The 16558-nt window shown below is 39.8% G+C and overlaps 1 protein-coding gene across 1 annotated transcript in view; it reads right to left on the minus strand.

Annotated features, from left to right (window-relative positions):
- FAM102B (family with sequence similarity 102 member B) overlaps positions 1-16438 on the minus strand; it is an 84278-nt gene extending 67840 nt beyond the window's left edge. The window contains exon 1 of the mRNA XM_035017891.1: positions 16302-16438. Within this exon, the coding sequence (XP_034873782.1) occupies positions 16302-16438 (137 nt within the window). The remainder of the gene's footprint in view (positions 1-16301) is intronic.
- Positions 16439-16558: the final 120 nt, after the last annotated feature.

Below are 16558 nucleotides of genomic sequence, written 5' to 3' on the forward strand. Positions count from 1 at the left end.
TACTGTAAATTTTACACTGCATGGAAATTTTTCATAAAGGCAATTAAAAGGACAAATTTGGGTAAAATGACTAGTGGGTAGAAACAAGAATTATAAGAATTGAGTGAGAGGTAAAATCAGAGTGGGACAGTGAGGAAAGATTTCATCGAATTCAACAGACAACCGACATTTGTTAAGGACAAAGTATGTGTAGTAAACATTGCAGGCAAGCAGTGGGTGGATTGTAGGTTGGGACAGGTATGGGCATAAAGCCAATGAGACATTTGATTTAGTTCTTGAAGAATGGTTGGAATTTGAATCAACTACAAGAATGGTGAAGAAGAGGTGGGAAAAGGAGAGCACCAAGGGGATAGAAACACACAAACATTTGGCTGCTATAAGCTGACCAGTCTTGGCTAAAATGGGTGATTTAGGAAGAGCATTATTAGGAAATACAACTGAAAGCCTAATCATAGAATCCTGGAGTCAGAAAGAGCCATGAGCACCATCTATGTCACCAATCCTTCTAATGAAGGACAGCATTCCTGACAAAAGGACAGGGTACTGAGGTAGCCTATTCACTCCTGTATTCCTCTAAATATTAGAGATTACTTTTCTAATATTATACTGGATAGAGACATGCCTTCTTTAACATGTCCCCAGTGATCCTAGGTTCTGTCCTCTGATGCACCCAGCATAAGCCTATTCCTTCTTTATGGGACAGTCTTTCAAAAATCTTTCATTTAATTGATTTGTGACCTGGAACAAATTATGTTGCTTTTCTGAGGATCAACTTTCTCATTTCTAAAACAGTGATGTGATAGGGGTGCCAGGGTGGCTCAGTAAGTTAAGCATCTGACTTTTTTTCTTTTTTAAAGATTTTATTTATTTGTCAGAGAAAGAGAGAAAGAGAGAGAGAGAGCACACATAAGCTGGCTCCCCACTGAGCAAGAAGTCCGATGCGGGACACAGTCCTAGGACCCTGGGATCATGACCTGAGCCGAAGGCAGATGCTTAACCGATTGAGCCACCCAGGCATCCCAAGCATCCTGACTCTTGACCTCAGCTCAGGTCTTGGTCTCAGGGTTGTGACTTTGGCCCCGTGTTGGGCTCCACGCTGGGCATGGAGCCTACTTAAAACAAAACCCAAAACAAAACAGTGGTGTGATCGAGGCTAACTGTCCCCTGATATCTGTCCTCCCCTTCTCTTTATCATAATTCAATCTTTTTCTGGGCACTTGACATCCAGCAAAGACTACATTTCTCAACCTTTCTTGGGGCTGGATGTGGCTTTCTGCTTAAGTTCTGGTCAATGGGCTCTGGGCAATAGGGACCTCCCCTTCCCCTTTCCTTCTTTCTAGTGGCTAGAATTCGGATGTGGGGTGAACTAACTTAGTCCCTGTGGATGAGAACAATACTGGGCATGACAGAGCAACAAGATAAAGCCAGGGCCCCTGACAACTTGACAGAGCAGAGCCACCACATCAGCTTGGAATTTATAGGAGAGAAATAAACTTCTATACCTTTTAGGCCATTTATTACTTTTTAATATATGTGTTACAGCACCCAGCATATATCCTAACCCAATAGGAGATAACACCTCTACAAAAGGGATTTTATAAGAATTAAATAAAATTAAGAAAGTAAAATATACATACAATTTTTTTGTTTTATTATTTGAAGACTATCATCTCCTCTCTTGAGACTCACCTCATAATTCAAGATTCTTCAGAATCTTTTTTTTAAAGATTTATTTATTTATTTGAGAGAGCGAGAGGGAAGGGAGGGGGGCAGAGGGAGAGGGAGAGAGAAATAAGCAGACTCTGTGCCAAGCACAGAGCCCGATGCAGGGCTCTATCTCATGACCCTGAGATCAGGACCTGAGTCGAAACCAAGAGTCAGATGCTTAACCAACCATGCCACCCAGGCACCTCAGATTCCTCAGAATCTTTATATACTTCTCTGGATCTCTATTCGATAGTATCCCTCAAAGGCTTATACCCCAAACTGAACATTAATTCTTTATAAGCCATGTACATAGAACAGCATATACTTCCCCTAATGACTTCCTTTTATATTTAATTTAGGGGTCTCTGTGTTATTGTCATCCTTAGCAAAGCTACAACAGATCCTCTCTCCAAATATCTGTATTCTTTCAATAAATATTTATAAATTGCCTACTGTGCAAGACTTAGTGATATAATAGTGAATATTAACTTACTGGTGTAAAATGGCATTAATAATATTTTTACAAGGCACAACTATCCAGTAATGAGACTGAATTTTGAGGACTTCCTGCTGGAATGTCACACCTTGGGGGGAAAAAAGCATATGCATGAGTACTATGTTTCTTATGTTTGATATACAATAATTTGGGACAAATCTAGAGGGGCCAGGTCTAGTGACCTCTTTAGTGGTGTCACATATGAGAACAAGTTTTCTGAGACTAGCATTCAGAAAAAGTCATACCATATATATTCATTTACAATTTCATTAAAACATAAAAATGAGAAAACATATAACATAAAATTTGAAAGGCAGCAGAATTTAGTGATCAAGAGTGTACCCTACCTCCCAGCTCTGATGTTTACTAACTGTATAACTTTCAATGCCTCTTTGTACTTCTGTTTCCTCAGGTATAAAATGAAAGTAATAACAGCAATAATGTAATAATAGTACCTTCCTACTAGGGGTATTTTGAGGATATAAAGGCTTAGAAAAGTTTCTGGCACATGGGAAAAGTATACAAAAAATGTAAGCCACCATTATTACAATACTGTATTACATGAATAGATGATCCCATTTCTGGTCAGGGTATAAAGAAGTCTGTGACACATACTCAATGGTGAAAAGCTGAACGCTTTCTCCCTAAGATCAGGAACAAGACAAGGATGTCCTCTCTCACCACTTGTATTCAACATAGTACTGAAAGTCCTAGCCACAGCAATCAGACAAGAAATAAAAGGCATCCAAGTTGGTAAGGAAGAAGTAAAATGTCACTATTTGCCGATGACATGATACTATCTATATACAGAAAACCTTAAAGATTCCACCAAAAAACTACCAGAACTGATAAATGAATTCAGTAAAGTTGTGGGATACAAAAATCAATATACAGAGACCTGTTGCATTTAAATACACTAATAATCAAAAAGGAAATTAAGAAAATCCCATTTACAATTGCACCCAACAAAATAAAATACCTAGGAATAAACTTAACCGAGGAGGTGAAAGACCTGTATTCTGAAAGCTCTAAAACAATGATGAAAGAAATTGAAGATGATTGGAAAGCTATTCCATGCTCATGGATTGAGAGAAAAAATATTGTTAAAATGTCCATATCCACACAAAGCAATCGACAGATTTAATGCAATCCCTATCAAATTAGCAACAGCTTTTCACAGGACTGGAACCACAAAAGACCCTGAATAGCCAAAGTAATCTTGAAAAGAAGAACAAAACTGAAGATACACAATCCCAGATAACAATATATACTACAAAGCTGTAGTAATCAAAACAGTATGGTACTGGCACAAAAACAGACAAATCAATGGGACAAAATCGAGAGCCCAGAAATAAACCCATGAGTATTTCGTCAATTAATCCTCAACAAAGGAGGCAAGAATTTGCAATGGGAAAAAGACAGTCTCTTCAACAAATGGGGTTGGTTAACCTGGACAGCTACATACAGAAGACTGAAATTGAACCACTTTCTTACACTATACACAAAAATAAACTCAAAATGGATTAGAAACCCAAATGTGAGACCTGAAACCATAAAAATCCTAGAAGAGAGCACAGGCAGTAATTTCTCTGACATCAACTGTAGCAACATTTTTCTAGACTGTCTCCTAAGGCAAGGAAACAAAAGCAAAAACAAACTAGTGGGATTACATCAAAATAAAAAGCTTTTGCACAGCAAAGAAAACAACCAACCAAACAAAAGACAATGTACTGAATGGAAAAAGATATCTGCAAATAATATATCTGATAAGGGCGTAATATCCAAAATATATTAAGAACTTATACAACTCAATTACCTCCCCCCAATAATCCAATTAAAATAGGTGCAAGACATGAACAGACATTTCGCCAAAGAACATACAGATGGCCAACAGACACATGAAAAGATGCTAAACATCACTCATCATCAGGGAAATGCAAATCAAAACCACAATAAGATATCACCTCACACCTGTCAAAATGGTTAAAATCAAAAACACAAGAAACAAGTACTGGAGAGGATGTGGAGAAAAAGGAACCCTTGTGCACTGTTGGTAGGAATGCAAACTGGTGCAGCCACTGTGGAAGACAGTATAGAGATTCCACAAAAAATTAACCATAGAACTATCATATGATCCAGTTATCACACTTCTGGGTATTTACCCAGAGAATATGAGAACACTAATTGGAAAGGATATATGTACCCTTAGGTTTACTGCAGCATTATTTACAATAGCCAAATTATGGAAGCAGCCCCAGTGTCCATCAATTGATGAATGGATAAAGATGTGGTGTATTTGTGTGCTATAAAAAAGAATGAAATTTTGCCATGTGCAACAACATGGATAGATCTAGACAGTATAATGTGAAATAAGTCAGTCAGAAAAAGACAAATACTATATGATTTCACTCATATGTGGAATTTAAGAAATGAAACTATGAACAAAGAAAAAAGACAAAAAATCAGTCTTAAATATAGAGAATAAACTGGTGGTTACTGAGGAGAGGTGGGTGGGGGAGTGGGTGAAATAGGTGATGGGGATTAAGAGTGCACTTATCATGATGAGCACTGAGTAATGTATAGAATTGCTGAATCACTATATTCTATACCTGGAACTAATATAACACTATATGCTAATTATACTAGAATTAAAAAATAAATAATTAAAAAAAAGAATTCTGGGATGGGAGGAGGGAGGGAGTCCAAGATGGGAGCCTAGGAAGATCCTGAACTCTCACCTCCTCCCACAGATATGCCAAATCTATAGCTACATATGGATCATTTCTCTCTGATAAAGATCTAAAAACTAGATGAAGTACTTTCCACAACAAAGGAAAAAGGGACCACATCAAGATAGGTAGGCGAGGCAGAGACACAGCCTTACAAAAACCCCCCAAAAACCCACTTCTGGTGTGGTGACACAGAATAGGGATGGATCTCACCAGACAGACACTTCTCTGGAGGAGTCAGGGATTGGTGCTCCACAATGGGCCCCCAGTCCCTGGGATGTGAACCACGAAGACGAGCCCCTGGAATGTCTGGCTTGTAAAACCAATAGGTCTAATAGGTAAAACTGTAAAACTCAATAGGTCTGGGAGTCCCAAAGTGCTATAGGAAACTGAGATTCCATTCTTGGAGGGCTCATGTACAGTCTCACTCACCCTGAGACCCAGTGAAAAAATAGCAGTTTGAAAAGAGGCAAGGTTTTGTGTGGGAGAGATTCATTTGCTGATCTGGGGGCATTGGTTGGAGGAGTAGGGGATAGTTTAAATGCTTCCCAGATATGGATGAACTGGTAGACACCACTGTTTCACTCTCCACACTGCCTACCAGCACAGGTGGGTGACCTTGGATGTGGGACCCTCTCACTGTCTTGCTGGGATGGGTCGGGTGAGCAGTCATGGCACATGCTGAGACCAGAGAGCATAAACAGTTGTGGAGTTCTCCTGCTCCCTAGCTAAAGTCTGCCAGCACTGGCTGTTGCAACCCATCCCTGCCCTCCCCTGGCTGGGGCTGGCAAGTGTGAGTAGTTGGGGCATCCTCCCACTCCCAAGCCTAAAGTCAGTGCATGCACACAGACAAGGCACTCACTCTCTTGCTACATTGCTGAATACTACCAGTGCAAGAAGTCAAGACATTTTCCCACTGCTTTTCTAAAGCTGGGGAGTGTGTCCAACCCCCTACACCTTCCAGCTCCTTTACTAAAGCCAGTGGGCATGTGCAATCCATATAGGGGACATCCGTTGATTGTCTGACCCTGGTGGCCAAGAGGACCAGTATTCTAGAGTTCCCCAGGACTGTAACAATCCAAAAGACAGCTCTTGGTAGGCCACTATGCCCTGGGCACTACAAAGACAGCAGACTGAAACACAACCCTAGTCTTCCTGTGAAAAAGGCCTATTTACTTAGCCTGAAGCTTCAGCCTGAGGGATAGGCTTCAGGTTTCCCACACATCTAGAGGCTAAGGAGGCATATCCAGGGAATGTAAACAGGGCAATACCATCCTTGTGCATCCCACTAGCCTTGCTACAGCTCAATGAGCCTTCCCAGATTTTTGCAACTGTTGCCCAGGGTCAAGATCTCCTGGTCTGGAGGCTAAGAGAGATTATGACTGTGGCTCAATTGGATTTTTATATATTTGCAAACTTTTAAAAGCTCCTGCCTGAGAGTCTGACTTCCAAACAAGGTGATAAATGAGATTCCTTCCCTTGGATCACTTGGCACAACCTCAACAACAGGGGCATATCAAGAATAAATCAGGTGGCTTAGATAATCACAAAGGTTTGAGAGACAGCCAAGAGTTAGGGCAATGTTGAGTGAGAATGAGCATCACTTACACAAGGCCACTCCTTCAAGATAGAGAGGTAGCTGTTTCACTTAATACATAGAAAAAACACAGAGAGTCAAGTAAAATAAGGAAACAAAGAAACATGTTCCAAATAGAAAAACAAGACAAAACCTCAGCAAAAGGCCTTAATGATATAGGGATAAGTAATCCACCTGATAGAAAAATCAAAGTAATGGTCATAAAAGTGTTCACCAAACTCTGGAGAAGAACGGATGAACACAGTAAGAACGTCAACAAAGATATAGAAAACGTTGAAAAAAAGTACCGACAGAAGTCACAGAGCTGAAGAATACAATAGCCAAACTGAAAAATATACCATAGAGGTTCCACAGTATACTGGATGAAGGAGAACTATGGATCAGTGAACTGGAAGATAAAGAATTGGAACTCACCCGAACAGAGCAGAAAACAGAAATGAGAATTTTAAAAATGAAGATAATTTAAGGAGTATCTAGGACAACATCAAGTGAAATAATATTTGTGTTTTAGGGGTCCCACAAGGGTAAGAAAGAGAGTAAGTGGCAGAACACTTACTTGAAGAACTATGGCTGAAAACTTCCCTAACCTAGAGAAGGAAACAGATGTCCAGGTCCAGGAGGTCCAGAGAGTTCCAAATACAGTGAACCCAAAGAGAGCTACCAAGACACATTATGATTAAAATAAAAAGTTAAAGAGAGAATCTTAAAAGCTGCAAGAGAAAAACAAAAATTGTTATGTATAAGGGAAACCCCATAAGGCTATCAGCAGAAACTTTGCAGGTCAGAAGAGAGTAGCATGAGATATCAAAGGGCTGAAAGGAAAAAAAAAATTTCCAACCAAGAATACTCTACCCGCCAAGGTTATCATTCAGATTTGAAGGAGAGATAAAGAATTTTCCAGACAACCAAAAGCGAAAGTTCATCACTAGTAAACTGGCCTTACAGAAATATTAAAGAGACTTCTTTAAGCTGAAAAGAAATAGAACTAATTATTAATAAGAAAACATATGAAAGTAAAAATCTCACTGGAAAAGGTAAATATAAAGTAAAGGTAGTTGACTAATAACTTATAAAGCTATTAAAAGGCTAAAAGACAAAAGTAGTAAAATTAACTAAAACCACAAGAATTGGTTAAGGGATTTATAAAATTAAATGGTGTAAAAAAGGACACCAAAAACACAATGTGGCAGGGGAGAAAAAAGTGTAGGGTTTTGAACATGTTCAAATTTAAGTTGCTTTCAATTTAAAATAGACTGCTATATACATAGGATGATATATGTGAGCCTTATGGTATCCACAAAGCAAAAACTTATGGTAAATACCAAAAGAAAATTAGAAAGGACTCTGAACACAATACTAAAGAAAGTCATCAAATCACAAGGGAAAACAGAGACAAGAAAAAAAGAGAGGAACTACAATCACCAGAAAACAATGAACAAAATGGCAGTAAGTACATACCCATCAATAATTACTTTACATGTAAATGGACTAAATTCTCCAATCAAGAGACATAGAGTGGATGAATAGCTTAAGAAATAAGACACATCTATATACTACCTACAAGAGACTCACTTCAGAAGGGCACACAAAGACTGAAAGTGAAGGGATGGAAAAAGATGTTCCATGAAAATGGAAACAAAAAGAAAGCTGGTGTAGCTATACTCACATTGGGCAAAATGAACTTTAAAACAGCCTATTTATAATAAAAATGATTAAGGGCACAACCCAGCAAGAAGATATAACATTTATAAATATAAATGCACCCAACATAGAAGCACCATAATAGGGCGCCTGGGTGGCTCAGTTGGTTAAGCGACTGCCTTCGGCTCAGGTCATGATCCTGGAGTCCCTGGATCGAGTCCCGCATCGGGCTCCCTGCTTGGCAGGGAGTCTGCTTCTCCCTCTGACCCTCCCCTCTCTCATGTGCTCTCTCTCATTCTCTCTCAAATAAATAAATAAAATCTTTAAAAAAAAAAAAAAAAAGAAGCACCATAATATCTAAAGCAAGTATTAACAGACCTGAAGAGAGAAATTGATAGTAATACAATAATAGTAAGGAACTTACTTACATCACCACATTTATTTACACCCCATTACATGAATGGATAGATCACCCAGATAGAAAATCACTAAGGAAATATTAGCCTTAAATGACATATTAGACCAGACGGACTTAACAGATATACAGAACATTCCATCCAAAAGCATCTGAATACACACTCTTCTCAAGTACACGTGAAACATTCTCCAGGATCAGTCACATTTTAGGCTACAAAACAAGTCTCAATAATTCAAGACTGAAATAATATCATGCATCTTTTCTGACCACAATGGTATGAAACTAGAAATCACTTACAAGAAAAAAACTGGAAAAACTACAAGTACATGGAGATTAAACCACAGGTTACTGAACAACTATTAGGTCACTGAAGAAATCAAGGGAGAAATAAGAAAATACCTAAAGATTAATGAAAACAGAAATACAACATACCAAAATCTATGTGATACAGTAAAAGTTGTACAGGGAAAGTTCATAGCAATACCTCAAAAAATAAGACAAATCTCAAATAAGCAATTTAACTTTACACCTAAAGAAAGAAGAAGAACAAATGAAACCCAAAGTTAGTAGAAAGAAGGAAATAACAAAGATCAGAATGGAAATAAATGAAATAGAGATAAAGAAGACAAATAGTCAATGAAACTAAGATCTGGCTCTTTGAAAAGGTAAATAAAATTGACAAACCTTTAGCTAGACTCCCCAAGAGAAAAAGAAAGATGGCTCAAATAAATAAAATCAGAAACTAAAAGAGAGGGCACTTGGGTGGCTCAGATGGTTAAGCATCCGAATCTCGATTTCGGCTTAGGTCATGATCTCAGGGTGGTGAGATCAAGCCCCATGTTGGGCTTTGCCCTGGGCATGGAGTCTGCTTAAGATTCTCTCTTTCCCCCTCCCTCTGCCCCTCCCTCCCTCTAAAAGAAAAAATTAAAGGGGAGAAGTTACAACTTATATCACACAAATATAAAGGATCATAATAGGCTACTCTGAACAACTACATGCCAACAAATTGTAGAACATAGAAGAAATGGATAAATTCCTAGAAATTTATAATCTTCCAAGCCTGAATCATGAGGAAATAGAAACTGAACAGACTGATTACTAGTAAGGAGATTGAATGATGGCTTCACTGGTAAATTCCACCAAAAATTCAAAGATTAATACCTATCCTTCTCAAACTCTTCAAAAACAAAACAAAACTGAAGAGGGAAAGCTTCTAAACTTAATTTTATGAGGCCAGCATTACCCTGATATCAAAATGAGAAAATGACACCATAAAAAAATAAAAGAGAGAGAGAATTACAGGCCAATATCCCTGGTGAACATAGGTCAAAAATGCTCACAAAATATTAGCAAACTGAATTCAACAATATATTAAAAGGATCATATACCAAAATCATATGGGATTTATTTCAGGGATTCAGGGATGGTTCAACATCTGCAAATCAATCAACATAATATACCACATTAACAAAATGAAAGATAAAAAGCATATAATTGGCTCAATAGAGCAGAAAAAGCATTTGACAAAATTCAACATCCACTTAAGATAAAAACTCTCAACAAATTGGGTACAAAGGGAATGTACCTCAACATAATAAAGGCCATAAACGACAAAACCACAGCTAATATCATACTCAACAGTGAAAATCTAATTTTTTTAGGGGAGGAGGGGCAGTGGGAGAGGGAGAGAGAGCATCTCAAGCAGGCTCCATGCCTAATGCAGAGCCTGATGTGGTGCTCAATTTCACAACCCTGAGATCATGACCTGGGCTGAAATCAAGAGTCAGATACTTAATCTACTGAGCCACCCAGGCACCCATCAACAGTGAAAATCTAAAACTTTTTCCTCTACGATCAGGAACAAGACAAGGATGCCCACTATACTCATTTTTATTCAACATAGCATTGCAAGGCCTAGTCACAGCAATTAGGCAAGAAAAGAGAAATAAAAGGCATACAATTTGAAAATGAAGGGAAACTGTCACTATTTACAGAAGTCATGATACTATAAATAGAAAACCTTAAAGACTCTACTAAAAAACTGTTAGGGGGCGCCTGGGTGGCTCAGTTGGTTAAACGACTGCCTTCGGCTCAGGTCATGATCCTGGAGTCCCAGGATTGAGTCCCGCATCGGGCTCCCCGCTCAGCGGGGAGCCTGCTTCTCCCTCTGACCCTACCCCCTCTCATGCTCTCTGTCTCTCATTCTCTCTCTCTCAAATAAATAAATAAAATCTTTAAAAAAAAAAAACAAAACAACTGTTAGAACTAGTAAATGAATTCAGTAAAGCTGCAGGATGCAAAATTAATATATAAAAATCCGTTGCATTTTTTTTTTAAAGATTTTATCTATTTATTTGAGAGAGAGAGAGTGAGCGAAAGAGCACAAGTGGGGGGAGCAGCAGAGGCAGAACAGAGGGAGAAGCAGACTCACCGCCGAGCAGGGAGCCCAATGTGGGGCTCAATCCCAGGACCCTGGGATCATGACCTGAGCCAAAGGCAGACGCTTAACTGACTGAGCCACCTAGTTGCCCCAAAATCTGTTGTATTTCTCTACAGCAATAACTAAGTAGCATAAAGAGAAATCAGGAAAATAATCCCATTTATAATTGTATAAAAAAGAATAAAATACCTAGGGATTAATTTAACCAAGGAAGTGAGAGACCTATACACTGAAAAGGATAAGACACTGATGAAAGAAACTCAAGATGACATAAATAAATGGAAACATATTCTGGGCTCATGGACTAGAAGAATTAATATTGTTTAAATATCTCTACTTCTCAAAGCAATCTATATATTCAATGCAATCCCTATTAAAATTCCAGTGAACTTTGTCACAGAACTAAAACAAATAATTCTAAAATGTGTATGGAACCACAAAAGACCCTGAATAGCCAAAACAATAACACTGAGAAGGAAGAACAAAGCCAAAAGTATCACACTACCTGATTTCAAACTATACTACAAAGCTGTGGTAATCAAAACACTATGACACTGACATAAAACCAGATTCATAGACCAGTGAAACAGAACAGAGAGCCCAGAAATAAACCCATGCACATATGTTCAATTAATTTAGGACAAAGTAGGCAAGAATATATAATGGGAAAAGGACACTCTTCAACAAATGGTGTTCAGAAACTGGACATGCAAAAAAAATGAAACACAATGTGCAGTGAACTAAAATCTTGAAAACATGAATACATATTCTGGCCAAAGGGAAGAAATCCTTTCAGCTTGTTTACAAAGTAAAAGATCCAATACACAGATGTGCTCATTAGCTTCCCAGACACTCCCTGAATTCACATGGTTTTTTGCCACAGCTCATGTGAAACATGGGAAAGTATTTAGCTATGAGTACACAAAAACATGAACAAAATAAGGCAAACTTGGAAACCCTAAAAATACAGGAAACTTTTCTTCTTATTCCTTTATTAAAGCAGACCAGAAATGAAACTTGTTCTGACAGTCTTAACAAACCTCAAGAGATTTAAATGTTTTTACAAAGGAAGCATGCACTTAAAAAGACTTAGTGTAATTTTCTGTCTTTTTGAAAGGTTCAAAAATATTTTATTAGGCAATAATTTGATTTCAGTTTATTAGACTACTATAATCATACATGTATTTTCTGTATGTTTTATTAACTATGGTATGTAAAACCTGACAATTTTAATAACATTTATTACAAATAAACACCTTCTAGTCTTTATATTTTTTCTAACCTCTTCACTAAACACACTTTTCCAGCAGAAACTCGATCCTTCTAAAATTAATTTTCACTACTAATCTTTAAAAGGGCAAGGAAATTCTAGATGAAAAGTTCAGTAAGCAGGCTTACTTACAATAGACCAGAATCTAAGAAACTCACAATAAATATGTCTCCAAGTGCATATCACTCATTGTCATTTCAATGTAGTGTGTCTAACATATAACCTACCTCCTTGTATCCTCCCCCACAATATACTATCAACAAATACAGGGGCACCTGGGTGGCTCAGTCGGTTAAGCGACTGCCTTCGGCTCAGGTCATGATCCTGGAGTCCCGGGATCGAGTCCCGCATCGGGCTCCCTGCTCAACAGGGAGTCTGCTTCTCCTTCTGACCCTCCCCGCCTCATGCTCTCTATCTCATTCTCTCTCTCAAATAAATAAATAAAATCTTTAAAAAAACAAACAAACAAATACACCTCACACATACCGTGATACACCTCACCAAAACAGAACAAAACAAAGATTCTTCTTGACTTTCTTACTCTGTCATGTCATCAAGGCCTTTGTCATAGCATTATCATGTTATCAGCCACTTATATGAAAAACCTACAAGTTCAGGTACTTACTAGCTCCTGCCTGGGTTATTTTAACAGACTCCTAATTTGTCTCCCCATTTCTCGTCTATGACAAACATCAGCCAACTAGCCAGTTTAAATACCACTTTAATCACAATAGAACTTAGTGCAAGAATCTCAAATTGCCTTTTATCCTATGAGCAGTGGAAAGCAAACTATAATGGTATTCAAAGTCTTTATCTTCTGCTTCTGTTCAATGTGAACTCTTTCTGCAGTCAGGCTGAGCTATCACCAGCTCCTACTGGTGACCTGTTCAAGCTGTCCTCTCATCCTCACTTCCTTGTTAATGCAAATTAATCCTCCCAGCACGCTCCACTGGAAAGCTACTGTGGTTTTGTTTTTTGTTTGGTTGGCAACAGTTTTTTATTTTAAAGATTTAAGATTTAATTAATGTATTTATTTTAGAAGGGGAGGAGCAGAGTGGGGGGACAAGGAGACTCCACACGGAGCATGGAGCCAGATCGGAGCTTGATCTCAGGACCAAGATCATGACATGAGCTGAAGTCAAGAGTGGGACACAACTGACTGAGCCACCCGGGCACCCCTTATTTTTTAAAAAATTAAAATCTGGCATTTATTTATTTTTATTTTTTTTTAAAGATTTTATTTATTTATTTGACAGAGAGAGACAGCGACAGAGGGAACACAAGCAGGGGGGGTGGGAGAGGGAGAAGCAGGCTTTCTGCTGAGCAGGGAGCCCAATGTGGGGCTCGATCCCAGGACCCTGGGATCATGACCTGAGCCGAAGGCAGGCACTTAACGACTGAGCCACCAGGTACCCCGAAAATCTAGCATTTAATCAGAGATGCAATGCCTAGACTGGCATCCAAGAATTAAAAGTTATGCAATTTAAAAATAATTCCTATCCTTTAGGTGTTTCAAGTTTTCTTTTTTTTTTGTAAAATGAGGTAGCTTTTTTCAAACCAACACTTTTGTAATTGTCAAAGGAATTAAGTATCAACATCTTAAAGGAAGCAAACCCTCTTGGACAAGCGCCTTGTCTTCTCTTTAAATGTTGATTGGGTGTGGATGCCTGGCTGGCTCAGTCGGTTAAGCGTCTGCTTTCAGCTCAGGTCATGATCCCAGGGTTCTGGGATCGAGTCCTGCATCAGGTTCCTGAGGAGCCTCCTGCTCTCCCTGCTTGTGCGTGTGCGCTCTCTCTCTGACAAATAAATCTTAAAAGAAGAATGTTGATTGGGTGCTAGAGCACTGTGATAGCTGTTTTTGGTACATCACCTTACTAAATCCTCATAACAACCCTATATGCCAATGATGGTTTCTATTTTATAGATGGAAACTTTGAGAGGCTGAATAACCCACCCAGGTTTATCATGGTGCAGTTGGGATTTAGATGCAGATCTGCCTCATTCTAAATCCTTGCTCTTAGCTTTACACCAACCACCTCTACCTAACAAGGCACAGGCTCCTTATTATAAATCATTTCCCTCCAAACAGTAGAGGTAAGGCCACATTGTTGTCGGAAGAGAAAGCAGTAAGTTGAACCCAGGATACTCCGCTTTTTCCTTTCCAATTCTTGCAAATTAGAAATCAAATTATACCCCCTGCTTGTTAAAATCATTAGGAAGCTCCCCATTCAGCACAGCACATAATTTTCTCCTTCATCTGGCATCAGTCTGTTTGAAATTAGACAGACCTGTATCAAGATCTTGACATTTTACTTACCACATCTGCAGGCCTTGGGAAAGTTAAGCTTTCTGAGTCTCAGTTTATTCATCCACAAAACGGGAATCCCTACCTCACAGGTTTGCTGTGAGAATGAAATAAGATAATATACTTAAAGGACCCAACCTACATGTATTTGCTGAATAAATGACTGCCTGCAATACTGGAATAACTGACTTGCGAGTAGCAAGCCAAATCAATAATCTGAGGGAGAATGAGGTTAAGAGAGAGGTGCCCTGACCACCAGGTGTCACCAGCGACCCAGAAGAGCTGGTCTAACTGCCAGAAGTGGCAGGGTGGGACCCTGCAGCAAACAGGGTAAGACCCAGGGTAAGACAGTCATTTGCACCTACAGGACATTCAAGAATTGGTTTTGGCTTTTCCACACTTGAAGAGCTGGTACAATATTTGCTGCACCATTTTAAGTCACACTGTTCTCTCACCAGTGTGTTAAAAATGATGGTAGTGCAATTAATTAGCTGAATAGCCACAAAAGATCTGGCAGCACAGTTTAATCTTAAAAAGAATCCTTGGCTAATTTCTTTAATTCTGAGAGTCGATAATGCTTTATACATCCTTTGCTTTGGCCAACTAGCCATTTACATTTTCTGGCTTCTATAGGCTTCAGCGTTGCCACCGCAGACAATTTTCTGACCCCAATTCCACAACCCATTGACCTTATTTCCTTTACACTAATAGGGATGACAGGTAAAAAGAAAGCAGAATATTTTTAGGGTAAAAATAAAGTCTGTGAGCAGTAAATTTAGGCAAAATAAGCATTAACTGTTAACCTCTTACCTTGATCTCAGGAACTTAAAAATTCATTTTAAAAGTTTCTGTAAATTTCCTATTTTCTTAAGGAACACTTACCTTACAGCAAATCTGTCAACCTACCAAATAGACCCTACATGACTCAAGGAACACTAGCACCCTTGGCTTCATTCTGTAACCTGCCAATGACTCTCCCTGAGAGTGCCCAGGGGCTCATTTCAAAATGAGGGCATGTCTGGGCTCTCCTTATGGTTCTAAGTCCTTCACATTGAGAGCCACCAGTGGCCACCTCAAGACTGGTAATTCAGTGAGTGTTAGCGCGTAACTGCAGACGCAGCTCTCTGATGAGGCACAGACTGTTGTCTCATCTGCCAGGGAACACTTGACTCAAGTCAAGCCAGATCGGGCCTACCCTGGCCGCATCCTGGGCTTCGGAGTCCCCAGTAAGCAACAAGAGAACAGGAGTTACGCCAAACACAGGTTTCTGTTCAGAGCCAGGGCTCTTGGAACTCAAGCAGCTTGAGTTATTTTTGTTTTTGTTTTAACAACAATTCAAGTTCCACTCTGCATTTCGCAAATATGGAAATGTCTCAAGATAAACCAGAAGTATTCTCTCCCTTCTGGCCATTGCTCCCATTCCCAGAGAATTTAGGAGGGTAGCGCAGATACCGGGAACCATCTGGAATCAGGAAAGCAGGAGCCAAGCCCAGCTGAGATGGACCCATTTGCGAAGCACTTTGTGCAGATCAATAAACTCCTGACTGATTTCAGACGGGTCCCTGGAGAAAGAGAAGCTCGCGAGGCCGGCCTTCCCCCTGGAGCAAATGGGCCGAGGAATGACAAGCAGACCATCGAAGAAACCCCTGCGGGGCAGGCGCGGGCGCAGCGGCTCGTGGGGCGCGGAGGGCGCGTTACCTGGGGGACTCTGCGGAAAAGCTGCCGCCGTCCAGCAGCCGCATCTTGCAGAAGAGGACCCCATTGACGAAGGGCACCGAGGAGAGCTCCTCCAGCTCGAAGTCCACCTTAAACTTAAACTTCTTCTTCTTCATCATCACGAGAGCCACACGCCGGCGAGCGGGGTGCGGGGGCGGCCCCAAGGGGCGCGCGGGCCGGCGCCGCCGCCTCAGCTCGCCGGAGCCCCGGGCCCGCGCAGCCCCATGGCCGGGGCCGCG

This window comes from Mirounga leonina, unplaced genomic scaffold (genome assembly GCF_011800145.1).
Source record: "Mirounga leonina isolate KUSES-001 unplaced genomic scaffold, KU_Mleo_1.0 Mir_173, whole genome shotgun sequence".
Taxonomy (NCBI): domain Eukaryota; kingdom Metazoa; phylum Chordata; class Mammalia; order Carnivora; family Phocidae; genus Mirounga; species Mirounga leonina.